This window comes from Mustelus asterias, chromosome 20 (assembly GCF_964213995.1).
Source record: "Mustelus asterias chromosome 20, sMusAst1.hap1.1, whole genome shotgun sequence".
Classification (NCBI taxonomy): domain Eukaryota; kingdom Metazoa; phylum Chordata; class Chondrichthyes; order Carcharhiniformes; family Triakidae; genus Mustelus; species Mustelus asterias.
Genome location: NC_135820.1, coordinates 49,583,510 through 49,605,999, shown reverse-complemented (window position 1 = coordinate 49,605,999; position 22,490 = coordinate 49,583,510). Strand labels below are relative to the sequence as shown.

The 22,490-nt window shown below is 43.3% G+C and overlaps 1 protein-coding gene across 5 annotated transcripts in view; it reads left to right on the top strand.

The window, feature by feature from the left end:
* The window catches only part of hnf4a (hepatocyte nuclear factor 4, alpha), a 175,819-nt gene that overhangs the window by 73,946 nt on the left and 79,383 nt on the right, over nt 1-22,490 (top strand). Inside the window, exon 1 of one of the 5 annotated variants that reach the window (XM_078236504.1) lies at nt 19,195-19,256. The exons of 2 other annotated variants lie outside the window; for them this stretch is intronic. Coding sequence is in view for 2 of the 3 variants with exons in the window: in XM_078236503.1 (XP_078092629.1) it covers nt 19,333-19,447 (115 nt within the window). In the remaining variant the exon portion in view is untranslated. Of the gene's footprint in view, nt 1-19,194; nt 19,448-22,490 lie in introns of those variants that run through there. 2 more of the 5 variants (XM_078236503.1, XM_078236501.1) reach the window with 2 other exon arrangements.

The window sequence follows — 22,490 nt, the reverse complement described above, 5'->3', positions numbered from 1 at the left end:
AATTGTAGCTAACATGAGCCATTAAGAATCATATCACTATTGGCACTCTGAAGCCCACTTCCTCTGCCACTGTCCAAGCATTCTGACCTATAGTTTCTGGCCACTGCCACCTCCATTTTGATCACTAGCTTTTGGAATGTTGTGTTGCTCCATCCTGTGGCCAAAGGCTTGGGGCAGAACGTTTCCGTGCCCACGGTGGGTTTAATGGTGGGTGGAAAGGCGGGGAGGGCAGCAATGCAACGGTAGCTCAAAAATTGGGCTTCACACCAGCATAAAACAATGGTCAGATTTTCCATAGTGGTAGGTTGCAATTCCCACGACAATTCAGCATGAAACCTATTTGCATCTCACTACTGGGATGCATGGGATGCAGATGAAGACATGAACGGATTCTCCAGTCACCAACCCGCTCGCAGCACGCCCCCCTCTCTCCCCCCACCCATGCCCGATCATCGACAACGCTAATGGGAAACCTTACTGGTCCAGAACAAATCCGGACCAGCGCGGCATGCAGATATCGTCACTTACCTGAAGCAGGCCTGGGACCAGAGTTCAGGATGGATGCCTCCAGTGACTGTGGATCCTGGAACACGCAGCAGTGGATGAGGGGAGGATCTATCAGGTGGATGTTCCAGCTTCGTGTCTTTGAGGTGGTCCATCCTCCGGCCTCAGCATAGTTCCTGAGAATCTATTTTCTTTCTTCAGGAGGCCCACTTTCTCTCTTCAACGGTGGGTCGGTTATATCTGGATGTCCTTTAAAAATAGTGCCCAGGTATGATGGCAGGGCATGAACCATTAGGTCAACCCTGCTGTGCGAAACATTGGAAAAACCCACAACACATATTTAATGAGGCCACACGATACGGCGTGAATTCCCACCAGCCTCCACAAATATCTCCTTGAAATACTCCCTGTCCCCGCGACGGAATGAAGTCCTGGAAGGGAAAACTCCACCCTTGGTTTCCTGTTTCATTTATTTTGCTGGCCATTGGTTACAAGTGTATCAACCAAAGAGTCTTTTCGTGATAATTTCTAATATGGTTATCCTGAAATGCAGCTATTTCTCTTTAAATAAGCGCTTTCATTAAAATTTACCCATCATCCTGTAAACAATCATCGGAACTCACACCTTTATTTTGATGAGTTCCGAGCTCTTGTCCAAGATGGAGTGTAAGTTTGCTGACAGCATTTAAATGGAATTTGGCCCACAAAATCCAGCATATTTGGTGCTTAACTCTTAGGCTAATGCTAATATCTTAGAAGCTTGCTTGAGCCAGATTGGAAATTCTGTCCTGTGTAACAAAAACTGAATGTAGTGGAAAGGTACACGTCAATCATTTGAAAAGAAAAACATGCCTAGTTTTCTCTGTTTCACAGCTAGCAAACTGGAGAAGGTAGTGATCTTATAGAATTGAATCATAGAATCCTTATAGTGCAGAAGGAGGCCATTCAGCCCATCGAGTCTGCACCAACCAGAATCCCACCCAGGCCCTATTCCCTTAACCCCTCATATTTACCCTGCTAATCCCCCTGACACAAGGATTAATTTAGCATGGCCAATCAACCTAACCCGCACATCTTTGGACTGCGGGAGGAAACCGGAGCACCCAGAGGAAACCCACGCAGACATGGGGAAAATGCGCAAACCCCACCTGACAGTGACCTGGATTTAAACCCGGGTCCCTGGCGCTGTGAGGCCGCAGTGCTAATCACTGTGCCACCATGCCGCCTTGGGCCATGTCTGCCCCTTCCAGATGATTGGCTTGCTTCTACTTTTTCAGCAAGGTCTCTTTTTCATTATACGCAAAATATTTCAGGTACTGCCTTGTATTGGAACTGATAATTTGATCTAATTCACTCCAATCCTTCAAATCATGAGCAACCTCTAAGAGGCTGGTTGATGGTGGTGGGCGGGTCAGGGGTTTAAGTAAACAGTAAATGTAACTTGTCCAAGTGTCTTGATCTTTGTTGAGGCAATCGTGCGTAACAAAATTACTGTGGCCATCATTGTTCTGCTGCACTACAACACCTAAAAATAGTTGCAATACTATGGGAGTGGCAGGCACAAATCCAATATAGTCACAACTTTAAGACTGAACTGCATGCTGGTTGACAGTAAAATGTTTTTTAAGAGGTCAGTACCCCCCGTAGCTGGCAGCGTATTCATATATTTTCACAAGCTGCAAAGTTACTACTTATAGAAAGAGCAATAAAGCCTTGTAATCAGAATTTTATTTGCATTGCTCCATGATATGAAGGAATGCTAGTTTTTAAGAACAAGTTTTCCCAGGTGTCAATAGCTGACTTTTCACCTAATAAATATGACAGGGAAATAGTGATTATTAACATTCAAGCAAAACAAATACATATTTAGTAGCAAAGTAGACTTCCTGTGTCACTATTACAAAATATTCTTCCCATTGGCCTTACTTGCCAAGGAGAAAAAATTCCCATCATCAATGTTGTTATCTCTGTCCCAACAATACATTCTGTAAAAACTGCTTTCACTTTCAAAAGATTTTTATTTGATTTGATTTATTATTGTCACTTGTATTAACATACAGTGAAAAGTATTGTTTCTTGCACACTATACAGACAAAACATGTCGTTCATAGAGAAGGAAATGAGAGAGTGCAGAATGTAATGTTACAGTCATAGCTAGGATGTAGAGAAAGATCAACATAATGCAAGGTAAGTCCATTCAGAAGTCTGACAGCAGCAGGGAAGAAGCTGTTCTTGAATCGGTTGGTACGTGACCTCAGACTTTTGTATCTTTTTCCCGAAGGAAGAAGGTGGAAGAGAGAATGTCCGGGGTGCGTGGGGTCCTTAATTATGCTGGCTGCTTTGCCGAGGCAGCGGGAAGTGTAGACAGAGTCAATGGATGGGAGGCTGGTTCACGTGATGGATTGGGCTACATTCACGACTTTATGTAGTTCCTTGCGGTTTTGGGCAGAGCAGGAGCCATACCAAGCTGTGTTACAACCTAGATTTCTATGATCTTATATTGTCTTCGCAGCCATAATGGATATTGGACTTCATGATGTTCAGAAACTGTTTGTTCGGCAAAATATTATATAAAACAATGGGAGTATAACTTTCAATTTCAGCTGGGGTGAAAAACTAATCACCACCAATTTTTCTTTCCAATGAAATTAAACAGAATGACGGTTGATCCAGCACCAATATTGCACCCCTGCCAAAGGTGAAAACCAACCTCAATACTTTTCTTGGAATGAATTACATTCGTCTATCTCACCTCTTTTCATACAATGTATTCTCTAAGAGTTAATTTCGACCTGTTGGAATTTTTAGAGCACTGTAAACTCAGGAAAGTTGTGTTTGGTTTTTCGAGTAGTCTCCACCTCAAGATAGGAAATAGTGGCAGGAGCCCAAAGAAAAATTGAAAATCCATGTTACTTCACACACATCAAATAGGTATTTTTTCCAGGGTTTGGTAATTTTCAAAGTTGAGTAGGATTAGCAAGGGAATTCTATCGCTTTCTCACCTGTCTTAAAAACCACAGTGAGATGGCATTCACCTGAGCTCACCTTTCTTTTTCCTCCTTTGGGAAGTGCCTTAAAATTAATCTCTTTGACCAAATTTATGGACAACTAACACCACCCCTACCCCCCCACTCCACCCCCTCCCCCCCGCCCCCCGACTATCTTATCATCTTATCCTTTGGCTCAGCATCCATTTTTGTCTGTTTACACCTATTGGAAAATATTTATATGTAAATGCACTATATTAATCCAAATTATTGTTTTGGTGGTCTCCATTATTAAGTATAACCACCAATCTTCCTGATCTCCAAACTTGCCCCTGATTTCCAAACTTGTCTTCAGTTTAACTCTCATCTGAGGGGCAGCAGCTTCAACAATGCAGCGCTCCTTCCTGATGTGTTCAGCAGTTAACGTTTTGTTCACTGAATCTGTACAAATCAGAGAGTTGCTGTTTTTTCTGTATCAGATGTAAAAAGCACACAGAACAAAGCTTGAAAGAGCAATTCAATTAGTCCCAGACCCTTGCTCTTTCCCCATGCCCCTGCATTTTCTTCCCCCAAATATATAACAAATATTCTTTTTGAAGTTACAATTGAACCTGCTTCCAGCATGCTTTCAGACAATGAATTTGAGATCAGAATAACTAATTGCAACAAATACGTTCTCCTCATCTCCCTTCTGGTTCTTTCGCTAATTATCTTCTTCTGACTCTTTTGCTTATCGCGCCCTCCTGCCAGTGGGAACACTTTCTCCCTTTCTATCAAAATCCTTTATAATTTTGAAATCTAATCATAACTAATCAAAACATAACTAACTAGCTTGGGCTGACAAGTGACAAGTAACATTTGCACCACACAAATGCCAGGCAATGGCCATCTCGATCAAGCGAGAATCTAACTTTTCTAGCTTAATCAACCATTTCCATTATTGTATTAAAGAATTCAAATCAAGTTTGCCAGGCATAATTTCCCTTTAACAAATCCATGTTGGTTTCACTTATTACCCCAATTCTATTCAATGACAATGAATGCTATTCTGGGTTATAATATGTAAACATTTCCTCTGCACCGGCAATTGGTCAATAGTTCCCAAATTTATTCCACTCCACAGGGATATAACCTTCCCAACCTTCCAGTCCACTCCTCTCAATATAACTAGTTAATTTAAGAGTGTTTTAATTGAAGTCTGTGAACTTCACCAAATGATGTGGTTGCATCAGAATTTATTGAGACAAAAATGCAGTAAATATTTGGATTAAATAGTACATTTTGATTTGTCAACCTTCCAGTCCTCTCCTCTTGGCACCCTTATCTCTTTCAGCAACTGGAATCCTTTTCAATTTTGGGCACTGCCAACCTTTTAGCTACCTCTTCCTTAACGATTGTTAACCCATCCAATTACTTTGTGCCCTTTTCCTTTACCGTGATGCTGGCAGTGTCCTCTTCTTTTGTGAAGACACATGCAAAGTGTTTATAAGTGATTACTTGAATGGCTGTAAATTGACACAGGTGGATACTCAGCGAGACCTTGGTGTCCTCGTGCATCAGTCGCTGAAAGTAAGCGCGCAGCTACAACAGGCAGTAAAGAAGGCAAATGGTATGTTGGCTTTCATAGCGAGAGTATTGAGTATAGGGATAGGGATGTTTCACTGCAATTGTACAGGGGTTGGTGAGGCCAAACCTGGAGTATTGTGTGCAGTTTTGATGTCCTTATCTGAGGAAGGCTGTCCTTGCTATAGAGGGAGTACAGTGAAGATTTACTCGGCTGATTCTTGGGATGACAGATCTGTCATACGAGGAGAGACTAAATCGGTTAGCATTATATTCATTGGAATTTAGAAGAGTGAGAGAGGATCTCATATAAACTTATAAAATTCTAACAGGGTTAGACAGGGTAGATTCAGAAAGAATGTTCCCATTGGTGGGGGAGTCCAGAATTGGGAGCCATAGTTTGAGGATAAGTTGTAAATCTTTTAGAACTGAGGTGAGGAGAAATTTCTTCACCCAGAGGCTGGTGAATGTGTGAAGTAGTTGAAGTCAAAACCTTGTCCAATTTCAAGAAGGAATTAGATATAGCTCTAGGGGCTAAAGGAATCAAGGGATAGAAGGGGAAGGGGGAATCAGGATATTGAATTTGATGATCAGCCATGATCATAATGAATGGCGGAGCAGGCTCGAAGGGCCGAATGGCCTACCCCTGCTTCCAGTTTCTATGTTTCATACTTTAGCCATGTCCTCTGCCTCCAAAACAATTATTTCAGTCCTTAATCAGCTCCTTCCTTTGGCTATCCTTTTACTATTTCGGTGTTATAAAAGACATAAGAGCTCTCTTTATGCTACTTGCTAATCTTTTCTCACACTCATCTTGGTTTAACTACAGCAGAAGGACACATTCAAACCACAATAGAACCCAGGTAACAAAGTCAAAGTTAGAATCCATCAGTCAATCCAATAATACTATATATAGGTTGATTGTGCCTTCAAATTACTATATTTCTTCTTCCTTTTTAATCACAAATTATCCTTTATTAATCCATGCGCACTCCTGAAGCATAAAGTTTTTTTGTAAATTGAAATATATATAAAATGCAGTTATATTTTTTGGAAGTTAAATGCTTAATCATTAAAAAAATGACAGTCTCAAGGACAGATATTTCAGATCATAGAATCTTCAGTGCAGAGGGAGGCCATTTGGCCCATCGAGCCTGCACCAACAACAATCCCACCCAGATCCTACCCCTGTAACCCCACAGATTTACCCTCCTAATCTCCCTGACATTAACGGGCAATTCAGCATGGCCAATCAACCTAACCAGCACATCTTTGGATTGTGGGAGGAAACTGGAGCACCCAGAGGAAACCCATGCAGGCACTGGGAGAACATGCAAACTCCACACAGACTGTGACCCGAGGCCAGAATTGAACCCAGGTCCCTGGCGCTGTGACGCAGCAGTGCTAACCGCTGTGACGCAGCAGTGCTAACCACTGTGCCACCGTGCCGCCCATATATTAATATCCTGTAGCTCAACATGAGCAAACCTTTGAGGTTCTACTATAAATGGTAATACAGAGGGTCAAATCCATCTGGTTCTCACAGTGTAACTTCATTCCTTGGACTAAGTCTAAAGTGAAATAAAATATGTCAAGCTGCATTCCACAGTTTACTTGCAGGTGGAGGTGTAAGATATGGAAGTGAAAATGGATGCCCAATTATTATAAGAACACTGATTGGAAAACCGGGCAGAGGCTTCAGACATTGTAACCCGAATTAATGGGGCAAAATGACTACTGTTCCTATTTGGTCAGGTCCAGGTAAAAGCCAGTGCAAATCGACCCTACTTAGTTTGGAAATTAGTGCAATGTAGAGGTAGAACATGTGTGCTTTCCAATGGCATTTAAGTAAGATTCACTAAACCAAGGGCGGAATACTCCCATGGCCCTGCTGGCGGGTTCAAGGGTGGATCCTTAGGGGGAGAGGTCAGCTCGGAAATTGGTCTCATGTTGGCATGAATTTCCCGTGGGATCTTCCGCTGGTGCCCACCGTAGTAGATCAGAAAACCTGCTGGGGGTCAGCGTAAAACTGATTTACATCCCACTAATGAGATAAAGGCCTGACCAGAGTCTTCCACCCATGCCTGATCCACCACAATGCTGGCAGGAAAACACGTCAGTGCAAAACATGTCTGATACAACACAGCATGTAGATGTTGGGACTCATCTGAACAATGCCTGGGGCTGCCTCCAAAGTTTTGGAAGGAGATCGCCGGCAACCCTGAACCCCAGAACATTACAGCAGTAGGTAAGAGGAACGTCTACAGATAGATTCAGATTCCGTGTCCTGGAGCGGCCCATTCTTCAGTCTCAAAATGTTCCTGACAATCCAGCTGCTTTTTCAGGCAGTCCATCTTCTTTCTTCCACAGTGGCTCAGTGATGTTGGGCACATTTTCAATATGGCGCTCAGATACAATGTGCCGTCAGCTCTGCCCTGCTACAGAATACAGTGCAAAACCCCTGGTTACATAATTAATGGGATAAGGGCCAGAAGATTTGGTATGTTTTCCCACTGGCCTCCGCAGCGAGAAATATTCCACATTCCTGCCCCACCACAGGACTTACTCTCAGGATGGGAAAATTCCATTCCTTTTGCAGTGCACAAGATCCAATATGGAAGTGTCCTTTGTATCAATATCATCTCAAATGTCCGAGCAGGCTATTGAGTTCAAGGGCAATTAGGGTTGGGCAATAGGTGCTGGCTCAGCCAGCGACGCCCTTATCTGATGAATTAATAATAAAAAAGGTTAGTCCACTACTGTATTTCCTCAGTATTTAGTAAAATAGCTGAATGCCTAAATTATTTTTGTACTTCTATACTCATGTGAATAAGAGGGAGATACACAGGCACGTTGCCTGAAAAGAGAGAAAGGTTGTAGTGCAAAAGGATAAATGTGTATGTTTTATAAAGCTCTGAGAACTGACAGTAGCTTAACACCAATATTGTATGTAACATGTATACCAGAGGTTTGTAATAAGGAGATTCCACTGTACATTTCTGTAAGTGGATGTTAAATAATAGATACCAATATATCTGTCTCAGTAGGAGAAGGATATATATGAGCTTGTACAAAGTTGATCATTGCCCATGAGGATACTATCATGTTAAACCTGTCACTTATTAAGTCATAAAAGAAAACGCATGCTATTTCAAACAGAAATGCTTATCTTGCTTGCTGGGAACACTGTACAAATGCAGATTAAAATGTCCACAGACTGTTTTGGATCTAGGTAGGTTCATACAGTGCTGTTTATTTGTTGAATGGCGAAGACGAGCACATAGATAAATCATTAACATAGTTCAAAAATATTGTTTAAATGAATAGAAGTCATCATGTAATTCTTTTGCTGAGGTTTCAAAAGGCGCATAAACTGTAAGAAATGAAAATAATATTGTTTGTCAAACATTCAAGTTTTTATCTATGGATGAATGCAAGATGACCTCCACTCAGTCCCCACCGAAGCCCATAGTTTATCACGCTGAACACATCAAAAGAGAAAAATCTCTAGACAACAAACATAAGGATGGTTAAGTGGATTCTGTAGGTTTTCTTAGTCAAACAGATAGGGTGGCGTGAGTCATCAAAAATGTTGCAATTCTGCAAATGCAGAGGAGGAAATCCTTTTCATGCAAAAACAGATTTTCAGCAAGTTGTGGAAATTCTCAGGCTGAAAAGTGAATGGCAGTTCTCCTTGCAGAGGCTTGGAGTCTTTCTTCATTTATTTATTCAATCCCCCTTGAAGTTATTTTTCGAGCAATTAGCTTTAACTAGCAATGGCTGCTTTCCTCACTTGCACTTTGTGACTTTTCATTTTCTCCCAATCTCCTCAGGTATAAAATTCTCATCCCTTCTTGCCTGGCCTCACTCCTCTCTCTCAATCTCTCAGCCTTCATTCAGAATTACAACTCCTCCCCGCTCTTCTTTTCCACTAAACATAGCCTCCCTTTGCACCTTCATTGATAGCCATGTCTTCAGCCACCTAAACTCCAAAACAGCTTAATTTTATATTGCATCTTGATGAAAGTTAGTGTCCCAACGAATTTCATAGGAACATTATCAAATACTGAGGCATATAGAGAGATAATTGGGCACTGTGAGTTAAGCTTTAAGGGGTGTTTTAAAGGAGGAAGGAGAGTTAGAGGTTTATAGGTTAAGTGAGCAAGAAAAAAAGCATAATGTGGGAAAGAATGAACTTGTCCACTTTGACAGAAGTGGAAAGCAGCATGTTATTTAAATGGAGAAGAATTAGAGACTTCAGTGGTGCAGAGGGATTTGGGTGCTGACGTGCTACATTAATCACATGAAGTTAGCATGCAGGGACAGCAAGTGTTTTTGAAAATGTTGAAAGTTTATTGCAAGGGGAATGGAATATAAAACTAGAGATGTTTTGCTGCAGCTGTAAGGGCTTTAGGGAGACCACATTGGAGTTGTGTGTACAGTTTTGGTCTCCTTACTTAAGAAAGGCTAAAATTGCATTAGAAGCAGTTCAGAGAACATTCACTCAACCTATTCCTGGGATGAAAGGGTTATCTTAAGAGGAAAAGTTGAACAGGTTGGAGCTATACCCATTGGAGTTTAGAGGATTGAGAGGTGACCTTATTGAAACATATAAGAGGGGACTTGACAGGGTGGATGTTGGAAGTATGTTTCCACTTATGGGCTAGACTAGAACGAGGGGACAGAGTTTAAAAGTAAAGGGTCTCCTGCTTTGGACAGAGATAGGGGATTTTTTTTCTCTCAGAGGATTGTTAACCTGTGCAATTTTCTTCCCAGAAGGCAGTGGAGGCTGTTCAAGGGTGAGTTAGATCTTTGATTGACAAGGGTTATGGGTAGCAGACAGGAAAATGCAGTGGAGGCCACATTCAGATCAGCCATGATCTTATCAAATGGTGGAACAGGTTTAAGGGGTCGAATGGCCTCCTCCTGTTCTTAAATTGTATGTTGTTAAATATGAGCTAGACACCAAGGAGAACTCCTCTGTTCTTCTTTGAAGTACTACCATGGGATTTCTTACATCCGCCTGAGAGAGCAGACAGAGTTTTAACATCTTAAATGAGTGGTGGCATCTCCAACAGTGCAACAGTAGCTCAGTTCCGCACTGGAGTGACAGCCTGGATTATGCATCCAGAGAAATCTACAAAGAATGTAAACAGTTCTGAGGAAAGATTTTCACTGGGTGAGACGCAGAGGATGGAACATTCCGAAGTTTCATTTTGGGTGAGAAAACCAGCGCAATTCACGCCAGCATGTCCAGCGCAATTCAGATTGTTGACCTTCCTGTTAGTCATATTTTGGGAGAGGGGTGAGTTTTGAACCAGTTCTGAGAGGGGTAGGGCCTAAACACACCAACAAGCCTGGATTCACAAAGATCGAGTACTGTTTTAAAAGGGCATCTCAAACTCAAAGTGAAATTGAAGACTCCCTCCTTTCCCCCCATCCCTCATTGAAGGCATGTTTCTCTAACCCCTCCCCAAGATATTGTGCTGGCATTGAGGCTTTGGGGCCCTTCTAGTAGGTCCCCCGTAATGCCCCCCTTTCATGCATCCCCTTTATTACCCTTGCTCAGGCTCCACCCCTCTGAGGACCCACCCCCTTGACACTTCCCCTGGAACCCTGGCGCTATCCCCCAGCAGTGCTATCCTGGCAGTGCCCATCTGGCAGTGACATCCTGCCAGTGCCAGGGTGCAAGTTGGCATTTCCAGGTTGGCACTGCCAGGGTGTCAGGTGGTGTTGATAACTTTGCACTGTCCCTGACCACAACCACTTAGGGGTTTCAATGGCCACCGAGCACTCCCACCCCTCCCAACGTGGCCATCACACCTGAGACAGAATTTTCTGTCCCGCCCGTCACGGGAATCGTAGCGGGTGGGAGCGGACCTTGCAAAAGTCAGGTGGGAATTTCCAGCCTTGGGGTGAGCGCAGCCGGAAAATCCCATCCCTAGTCTCCATTTATGGAGAACAGGAATGACTCTTGCCGGGTTCCGCTGCGCCCAAGGGTCGGGAAATCCCAGGAGCAGGGACAATCCGACTTGAATTCAACTAAGCATATTTAAGTTGTGATTTAAATATGCAAATCGGATTCCTGCCCTCGCTGGGCAGGAACCAGATTACATCCGGGCATGATGGCTGGGAGAATCCCAAGGGGAGAATCGCGCCGGCGTTAAATGCACTAGGCCCCTCCCCCGTGATTCTCCAACCCCGTGCCACCCTAATGTGATCTGCGTTGGGTGCAACGCAGTCAGAAAATCGTCCCTTGAGGGGCTTTTACACCGGCAGGCTATCCCATTGATATTGTCCCTGCTCTCCGTAAATAATGTAATGGGGTTCCTGTCACGAAAGGTCGGGAACTCCATTACCATAGATTTAAATATCATTAGTGAGCTTCCCTGTTGTGTTATCCTTCTCATATTATCCCCCCATATTAGGACCCACCCCCCCCTCCACACTCCCCCCCCCCCCCCCCCCCCACCGCCACCCCCACCCCCTCCAGCTGTGGGTCCCACCTCTCCCATTATTTTTTTCAAAGTGCTTGAAAACTTGGCTGGAAAAGTGGGCAAGGCAGCTGGAAGGCTGCCCTCTGATCTCCCGGCCCAAGACAACACTTCTAAAAAAAGAATTCTGTCCAGAACAGAGTACCCGAGATGTCAGGAGTTAAAATAGGAATTGACAGAGATGACTGGAAATTCAGCTGGTGAAAATGCTACCGCGACTCAGAAGCCTTGAGGTAAGGGCCACCTCTGTCCCAAAAGGCTCTGTTGTTATCCAAGTACTACCAGCAACCCAGGCCACCTGGTTTCACCTCAGAGCAGAACTGAGATGGTTTTCAGAACAGCACAAAAAAAGGCTTCAGAAATAAGCAAGTTGTTAAAAACAAATGAAGCCCTCACTGAAATATAGGGCAGGATTTTATGGCCTCGCTCATCCCAAAACCATAAAATCGCACCCAAGGTCAACGGATGTTTCCATTGTCCGCTCCTCGCCTGCTCCGATTCCCGTGGCAGGCGGGACAGTAAAATCCGACAATATACGTTTACCAAATTTTGAATTGTATGTTAGGCAGGGGCTAACCGGAGATAAATACTAACTTAGTGGGAGAGAGAGAAGAATTGAACAAGGCAACAATGCATGTTTCACTTCAACACTTCATAGAATATTTAATGGTTAATTTGTTTTTTGACTGTGCTTGCAGCATACATGTATACCAGCTGTTATTAAGACAATACTCTAGAGAACAATCCAATACTATATGTGAATCATTTTATAAGAACATAAGAAATAGGAGCAGGAGTAGGCCATCTAGCCCCTCGAGCCTGCCCCACCATTCAATAAGATCATGGCTGATCTGAAGTGGATCAGTTCCACTTACCCGCCTGATCCCTATAACCCCTAATTCCCTTACCTATCAGGAATCCATCTACCCGTGATTTAAACATATTCAACGAGGTAGCCTCCACCACTTCAGTGGGCAGAGAATTCCAGAGATTCACCACCCTCTAAGATCAGAAGTTCCTCCTCAACTCTGTCCTAAACCGACCCCCCTTTATTTTGAGGCTGTGCCCTCTAGTTCTAGTTTCCTTTCTAAGTGGAAAGAATCTCTCCACCTCTACCCTATCCAGCCCCTTCATTATCTTATAGGTCTCTATAAGATACCCCCTCAGCCTTCTAAATTCCAACGAATACAAACCCAATCTGCTCAGTCTCTCCTCATAATCAACACCCCTCATCTCTGGTATCAACCTGGTGAACCTTCTCTGCACTCCCTCCAAGGCCAATATATCCTTCCGCAAATAAGGGGACCAATACTGCACACAGTATTCCAGCTGCGGCCTCACCAATGCCCTGTACAGATGCAGCAAGACATCTCTGCTTTTATATTCTATCCCCCTTGCAATATAGGCCAACATCCCATTTGCCTTCTTGATCACCTGTTGCACCTGCAGAGTGGGTTTTTGCGTCTCATGCACAAGGACCCCCAGGTCCCTCTGCACAGCAGCATGTTGTAATTTCTTTCCATTTAGATAATAATCCAATTTACTATTATTTCTTCCAAAATGAATAACCTTGGTTATCTTGGTTAACTCCAGGAATACAGGAAGAGGAGTCGGCCATTCATCCCCTTGACCCTGTAACATAATTCAATGGTTGATCTGTATCCTAACTCCACTTATCTGCTTCTCTCAGCAAGAATCTATAAAACTTAGATTTAAGATTATTAATTGAGCTAACGGCCAGAATTCTCCAACCTCGCCTGAGGCTGCAATTCTCCAGTCCCACCGGCAGCGGTGGCGGGGTGTACAACATTGGAGAACTCTGGCCCACATCTACTGTTTTTTGCTGGATAATGTTTTGTATTTCTACCATCCTTTGTGTCCCCTGACCCTGATTATTAGGTTATGACCTCTTGCCCTAGACTTACCCACTAGCAGAAAATAGTTTTCTCTGCTAATCCTATTAATTAATTTCAAGTATCTCAATCAAATCACCACTTAACTGTTTATACTCCAGAGAGTACAAACCTAGTTTATATAATCTCTCCTCAAAGCATAACTCTTTTGGAGTCCTGGTAATATTCTGATGAATCTGTGCTGCACTCCATCCAAGGCAGGTGTGCTGTAATTCGATTTGATTTATTATTGTCACGTATATTGGGATACAGTGAAAAGTATTGTTTTTTGCGCTCTATACAGACAAAGCATACCATTCATAGAGAAGGAAAGGAGAGGGTACAGAATATAGTGTTACAGTCATAGCTAGGCTGTAGAGAAAGATCAACTTTTTTTAATATTCATTCATGCGACATGGGCGTCACTGGCTGGGCCAGCATTTATTGCCCATCTCTAATTGCCCTAATTCAGAGGGCAGTTGAGAGTCAACCACTTAATATGTGGTTGGTCCATTCACAAGTCTGATGACAGCAGGGTAAAAGCAGTTCTTGTGTCAGCTGAGACGTGATCTCAGACTTTTGTATCAGAACGGTACACAGTATAACAGAGCTTTGTATAACTGTAGCAAAACTTCCTTCCTTCATATCCAATCCCTCTAATTATAAAGGCTAGCATTCTATTAGCCTTCTTGTTTTCCTTTGTACCTGACCACTACATTTTAGTGATAAGTGTATATAAGCTATTAAATCTCTTTGAACTTTCACTTACCCTAAACTAGTTAACATTTAAAAATATATTTAGATCTACCTTTCTTTGGTCCGAAATAGATGAGTTTACATTTGCTTGCATTGAAATCTATCGGCCACAATTTTTCCCTCAATGAAAGAAATTTTCATCTTCATCACCGGGCCAGTAAGCTTGCAGAGCAGATCAGTGAAAATGAAAAGCAGCAAGCACGTTTTGTAATCAGAGTGTGATGCATATTCCTAGTCTACTGTTCAAAAGATGAAGTGAAAGCTTCCTTTTGATGTCCATGGTGAATTTTTGAGTTTGTGCACAAACTTGTTATTTTAGAGAATGAACGGAGAATGCAGACGTTAAGAAAAGCCCAAAACGGACTTGCAAACTTTTAAGGCATCAAGCAAAAATAAAATTCTTCCAATGGAGATTATTTTACTTAATGGAGAAACCCATTGTGATGTTTGGAAGTGAGGCTATCATGAGAATCTCAGCTGCTGTTGACAAATGCACTCGTAGGTTGAAGTGTAACAGGGACCTGCACTAGCTTTTGGTAACCATGCGTGGAATTTTCCCAGAAAAATATTCCTGCAGGCTGTCTGACCCCTTCAGACAGCCGGCAGGAATTCTGAAGCCTCGGTGAATGCAGCGCGGTCGAAAATCGACATTCCTGCCATGTGTGAGGGCTCTTAGGGTTCACCCAAGCTACCCCACCAGCCCCAATCTTCTGTTGGGAAAAAGATACAAAAGTCTGAAGTCACGTACCAACCGAGTCAAGAACGGCTTCTTCCCTGCTGCTGTCAGACATTTGAATGGACCTACCTCATATTAAGTTGAGCTTTCTCTACATCCTAGCGATGACTGTAACACTACATTCTGCACTCTCTTCTTTCCTTCTCTATGAACGGTATGTTTTGTCTGTGTAACAATATACAATACTTTTCACTCTATACTAATACATGTGACAATAATAAATCAAATCAAATCAATCGGGGTCCTGCCCAGAGCAAGTAGCAACCTGATAATTATGCAAACCCGCTAATTTGAATGTCATTAGAGGATTTGACAGGCCATTCGAATCATAGAATCCTACAGTGCAGAAGGAGGCCATTGGGCCCATCGAGTCTGTACTGACCACAATCCCACCCAGGCCCTATCCTCTGAACCCCATGCACTTACCCTAACTAGTCTCCCTGACACTAAGGGGCAATTTCACAAGCCTCCCGCCATTCATCCGACCCGCCAGCAGGAACGGCACCGGGTGGGCTTTACATGTTCTACCAACAAGCGAGGGCAATGTGTGCTGGACCTCAAGTGTCCAGAGGAGCATCCCCAATCCCTCAGGAAAAAGGGGCTGGTTTCTGCTCCCCCCACCACTCAAATCACAGGTCACCCCACCCACACACCGTGCAGGCAGGAGTGTGACCCAACCTGAACCCCTCAGATGCCCCTTCCCCCTCAGACCACCTAGACAGCCCGCCTCCCCCACTCAGCCTCCCTTCAGGCCAAACCACTTCAAAAATGGAGTGAAACACAGCCTGTCAATCAGCATTAGACTATGTCTGCATTGTGGTCGAGATTAATGGGGTACTTGAAGTATAGTCAACCATGAAGGGAAATAAAAATAAACACAGATGGTTGGAGGTTGATCGCAGTCCATTGAGCTGGCAGCTGAATCTTTCCAAGGTTGAACTTGTTACTGACCAAATGTTTCAAGTGCAATGGAGAGGGTTTCACTGATTTCTACTTGCTGGGAAGCTTCAGCAACTTCAGATCAAAGCTGTGTGCATACACTGGGGCTGGTGCACAACTGGGCAGACTGGAACCCACACCACCAACCCCCACCCCCCCAAACCGCCCCCCCCCCCCCAATCCCCCGCCCCCGCAAGTGACATTGACATCTTGGGTGGAATTCTACAAGATTAATTCTAAGGACGGGATTGTACTGCCTCGCTCAAGCAAGATGGGAAATTCCCACCCAAGGTCAACAGACATTTCTGCTGTCCACCCCTCGCCTGCTCTGATTCCGTGGTGGGCCGGGTGATAGAATTCCGGCATAAGTGGCCAGCCAGCGTGAAAATGGGAGAGTTCCTGATCCCTTTTTTTAGGTGAGTTTTCACACCCAATCTTATGCACTTAGTCACTGAAAAAATGGTCTAGACCATTAGACCATTTCTAGTTGCTGCAGGCAACTGGCTGGGAGTAATTCTCCAGCCAGTCTATAGAGGGAGGTACTGCGCATGTGCAGACCTCTGATTCTGCACATGCTCAAAAGCAACTAACTGCAGGGCTCTAACAGAGAGAGATAGTTGTCAGGCCCCTGCCACTATAGAGAGCCTCAACCAGCTCTCCCCACCCTCCACAATCGTAGGGGTCCACAACCGATCACGAGCCCCACAATGCATAGGAATCCAGCCCACGCCCCGTTCCCCACCTCCATGGCTAATCGGGCTTCCCCTCCCCCGATCAAAATTGCAACTGCAGACCGGCAGCAGCTCCCCCAATCTGATTCCATTGCAGAGACGCAGCAAGCCCCCTTCCCTCCTGATCAGGCCCCAATCAGGCCCTCGCCTTCATGCTAGGTCCCATATAGGCCCCGCCCCCATGGCCCTGCCCTGCATAGGAGCCACCCCCGAGCAATCCCCAGTGGGAAGTTCCAATATGCCCATTGGACATTTCCCAGGTGCCAGGGTGCCACTGTGAAAGTGCCAGGGTGGCACTACCAGGCTGGCACTGCCCAAGGAGCACCCTCCCTTGTCCTTAGCCTCCCCGGGGGGCCTCAGTGGACTCTGGTTCCACTGGTGAGGCCAACAGGACTGTTCCCTGTTTGTGGGGAGCAGTGTTTTCCTCGCCAGAGATAACATCTCCGAGCGAGGCCATGAAGGCAAGTGAGCTCAGACAGTTGAGCACCGGGCTCACTAAACACATGGAAATTCAAATTTAAATATATTTAAAGAAATGGGCGAGAAGCTAACTTCACCAGAAATTCGGCTCTCACAAAATCGCAAGAGCCAAGAAATTGGGGGTGATCCTAATTTCTCGGGTGTCCACCCCTCCTCTCTGTCAGAGGACTTCAAAGAGGTCTGCTCTCACCTGCAGCTTCTGACAGGGAGAAAGGGATGTCTCTGTTGCAGAATGGAGTGTTTCAATGATTTGAAACACTGCCAAGTGACCCGGGGTTCTAGAGGATAATGTGACCTGGCCAGCTGACAGGCAGGAATGCAGAACTTGATCACAGGACTGCCTGAAATTACCATGCAAGGGGTGATCTTCAGGTCTGCCAGGGCTAGAAGGGGCAGACCAGCCACAATCCCCCCATCCCAGCGGAGAATGGCAAGCTCAACCCCTTGCCCCCAACCCCTAGGACCCTTGAGGGACCCTTTCCCTGCAACCTGGCAGCAGCAGAGGGGCAAATGGCTACTGGACCTATCTCCTGGATTCCCCCCCCCCCCCACCTTGGGGCCCAAGGCAGTCAATGCCAGGATGCAAGGGGGCTCTGCACCTTTGGCACTGCCGAGGCATGTGGCCTGAAGGAAGCTGAGTGAGGGTGCAATGGAGGAGGGCGGTGTGTGTGTGTGTGGGGGGGGGGGGGGGGGGGGGGAGGAACGGGGGGGGGGGTTGTGTGTGGGGGGAGGTCTGAAGGGTAAGGGGGCACTGCCAGTGTGCCAGATGAGCACTGCCAGTGTGGCAGGTGGGCACTGCCAAGTGGGCACTGCCCAGCCATGCCCCCGACCACCTGGTGGCTTTAATGGCCTCTGAGCATCTGATATGGCCATCGTGTCTGGTATCCGCTGGTGGAGACCTGCAGTGATTCTCATCATTCTCGCACTTTCCACAGGTCGGAAGGTCCCGGGAGCTGGGAGAATCTGGTATCGAATGAGCTATTCATATTTAATTGCCACTTTAAACATGCTAACCGGCCTGTTGCCCTTTCTGGCTGCGATCTGGTTTCCACTATTAGAAAGGGACCGGGACAATTGCAAACTGTTTGACGCCGGGTATGGAGCCGATTTGTTTAGGCCCGCGCGCTGTTTTCCAAGATGGGTGTGATCTGCGCATGTGCATTTGCAGCAGGGTAAAGATACATTTGGGGGGCACTATACATGATTTAAAAATATCATTTCAAGAAAATGATCAAGTCAGACAAATGAAGGAAGCGGAAAGCAGCCACTGTAAGTTGGAAAAGGAGACAGAGAGCACAAATCAGTGAGCAGTGGGTGGGATTGTTTAGGTCGCTACCAGAAGCAAACAGCCAGTAGAAGACCAATTAAAATTGAGCCATTAATGATTACTGTAGAAGAGAGAGAATGTGCAGTTAAAGGCACTGTTCCATACCACATCTTGTACTGATTTAACCATCACAAATCCTAATTTATAGTTAGGGGCATTTCGAGAAACATCATTCCATCATAAGAAAGTAAAAAGAAATAGAGTTGTAACATCAAAAACCATTCCTGGAAAACTCAGTCAGCTCATTCAACCACTAGTTTGTATGGAGCTTTTCACATTCAAGAAAATAACAATAAACAGCTAGGTCAGTTTTATTTTACCTGCACCATTTTAGTACAACAGTGCTGGTTCATTGCTGAAATTTGATTGTTAGTAGTTTAAAATTATATTGTTGCACATTAACAAAGCACTGAGCAAACTATGTTTCCAGATTTGTCTTAAGATATACTTAAGTATATAGTTATACTTAACTATAAAATATATAATACACCATAATATTATGTTAGTCATGAAAACTACACTTTCTTTTTACTGGTGTACTGTTTAACAATGGCAGATGGAAGTTAGAATTGGCTGTGGAAAGAAAAGAGTGATATAATATGTACTCGGCCCAATCATCTTTTGCCAACAATTATTAAGCAAACAGTAGCTGAGATCAGCAAACTGCATGTCATTAAATAATAAGCTGCTTCAGAAATCAGTGCTTTCTTTAAAAAAAAGTATAGATAGGAGAAGAGATTAAATATTAACATGAAAACCCCTCCACCCCTCATCAGCATATAGCTTAGTGCTTCATTTCAGTAAGATGCTTGTTAAACATCATAGCTGATAGAGAGACACTCTCAATGTAAGTCTGGCAGAGTGGTCGTCAACCTTCAGAGAAGTTCACTGAAAAAGGGGGATTGTTGGAGTTTTTGGTAACAATGCGTTTGTCGAAAGCTCTGATAGAAATGGACTTGCCAGATTACACTGCAGCCTTAGACCCTGCTTATACAACTCTGGAGTTTGAGAATATGCAAGTGTTAGCCATGGGTAATGGTGAGTTCCAAAGATTTTACTGTCAGCCTACAGGGGTTTAATACTGGTACTGAAATGGTATGTGATTCTCTAAAGAAGTTGTGTTTTCTGTCGGCAGCTGCTTAATCAGCAACTGTTGAAAATGGAATTAAAATCTTCAGAATTGTTGTAACAGAAGCTATTTTGATGTACCTCATTGTCTGGATAGCTGGTTTCAAACTATGGCGATCTGCGCTACACGTATTAAAAGGCTGTTTGATATTTTCACAAGTATATCAAGCACAGTTTGGAAGTTAATTTGTTTTTGTCGTTTTGAAGCTGAGAAAATCAAGAAACCAAATCGCAATATTTGTACATTTGTTCAAGCGTTAATCTTAAAGAAACTCCTGCGATAAATTGTCCACTGATGCATTTTAATTGACAACCAGAGGGTCGGGTTTTGTAAGGAAATTACTTACATCGTCAGCTTTATTTTTAATGTCTGATATTATTCCTATCTTAAAGGTTAGTTCTTTGACTCAGGCATTTATTTGAAAGTCATTTTGCTTTATCAAGTCTTGTTTAAAAACAAGGTTGCTCCTAAAAGGCTGCCTTTAAATACCATGGTTGATCAGAATCCTTATGCGTTAAAATTACCTTGTTGCTTGATGGTTAACTTAGTATCCCCTCAGAATAAAAGTAATCAGAATAGTTGGTGGTTGCACTTTTTGTCAAAACCAGCAAAGATAATTCAATGGTAACGCACAGGTTCATTCTGGTCTCAAAACCTGCACATGAAATTCCATCCTCCATTTTGACCACCACTTCATTAAATAGAGACAAACTTTGGTGAGGGTAATTTTTATAAACCATTTGGAATTATCCATGCTTTGGTGGATCTTATTATTACCCTGCTGACTAATAATCGGGTTATTAAAAACTCCAATTGAAACATGCAACAAAATGCTAAGAAGGATTTTCCAGTAATGTAAGTCACAAAAAAGTGACTGTATATACAAATGTTTTTGTATGATCATCTCGCCTGGAAGCTGGCCTATACTTATTGTTCCTACGCAATGATTATAAGACAATTTGTCAAAAGCTGTCACATTCTGCATAAGTGACCACCTAATGTTTACTGATAAAAGTAATCAACTGTAGACTGTGTGCCATTGTCGGGCTATTTCTTTTGGTTGTACAATCTCATATACTGCCTGCTTAAATCATTTTTTTAAATGATGACATTCAGGTTCTTCTAATGATCTTAAAATAGAACAGTAGTCAACTAAAAGATTGGCGTTTATGACCGATCAGTAACCTGCTGCAAATCACTTTGCTTTGACATGGATTGCACATTAGAACATAAACTAGATCCAGGGCCTAAATCTAGGATAAATTTGATTTTGATTTGACTTATTATTGTCACATGTATTAGCATACAGTGAAAAGTATTGATTTTTGTGTGCTATACAGACAAAGCATACCATTCATAGAGAAGGAAAGGAGAGTGCAGAATGTAATGTTACAGTTATAGCTAGGGTGTAGAGAAAGATCAACTTAATGCGAGGTAGGTCCATTCAAAAGTCTGATGGCAACAGGGAAGAAGCTATTCTTGAGTTGGTTGCCATCTTATGAGGTTAAATTGACATTAGATTATACTATTATTTTAATTGTTTAAGTGTTTCTACTTGATTGGTGTTAAATTAAATTGTGTATTTCTTTATAATTTGGATATTAGAACGTAACCAAGTATGCTTTAAAGTTCTCATTGAGTACTGGATGCCTTAGTTAAAATATTTACACAAGGTAGTTCCGTCTAGCTAAAAGCTGTCGATAAGGCAAATAGCTTCACACAGCTGCACTTCTCTGATACAACAGAGTGGCTTAAAGGTATGCATGGGTTCATTATTTGCAGCCATCTAACAAAATGCAAAATTCTTGATTTAGTTACAAGATAATAAATAGCTATGTAGGTTTGAATCCCAAGGTACTACATATATAAATCTGTTTCTGTAATTTATTCATTCATAATGATAGCTAACACATGGAAAGGGACGGCCCTCAGTCTCAACTCACCTCTCTCACTCTCTTACTAACTTCAGAGTAAGACTCTTTTTCAGATAGAAGTTAACAGGGATTGCACCCAGGTTTTGTCCATGAAACTATGGTAAAGCATACTAATCTAGTAATGAAATGGCCAGTGCCTAGTTTTGTGTTGGGTCCAAAGATGTGCAGGTTAGGTTGATTGGCCATGCTAACTTGACCCTAGTGTTAGGGGATTAACAGAGTAAATATTAGGGGTTACGGGAATAGGGCTTGGGTGGGATTGTGGTTGGTGCAGACTCAGTGGGCTGAATGGCCTCCTTCTGCACTGAAGAGATTCTATGATTCCATACTAAATCTGTAAGACCCATTTTTTTAAGTGTACCAGGCAGCCTTCTAAAACAAGCAGCAGGCCTCTGAAACACATTATTCAGGGATCTAATGCCCATTAAAGAACCCCAGTGGAACATGTGTAATCTAACTCCCCACTGCCAATCTTGTTTCCAGGATCCTGAGAAATTTGAACGTATTGATGCATACCCATGATATCTAAAGCACAGCTGACTGCATGTGCCTTGATTTAGTGAGTGAAGGCAATTCAGGAAAATACTTTCCGACAGTCAGCCTGAAAACGTTATAAAAATAAAACCAGCGAGTTTTTCTTCATACAGATAGGCCAGTCCCTGTCCTGCAGACATTCATTCCTGCAGTAAGGAATCCCAGAGTCCCTTTGAGTATATTCCAGAATGAGATCAATAGGTTTCTACATATTAAAAATATCAAAGGATATGGAGATAGTGCAGAAAAATGGTGATGCAGCAGAAGATCAGCCATTATCACTGAATGGTGGAGCAGAATCAAAGGGCCAAATGGCCTTCAGCTGCTCTTGTTTCTTATGCTCCTAACATTAACTATCTTGAAGCATTTAGCAATGCTGGGCGTCAATGTTGAACACTGTTGTTTAGGTGTGAATGATGGGATTTATGTATTTCCTTCATTTGCTTTGAGTTATAATTTGCCATCCCCCATGGGATTCTATACT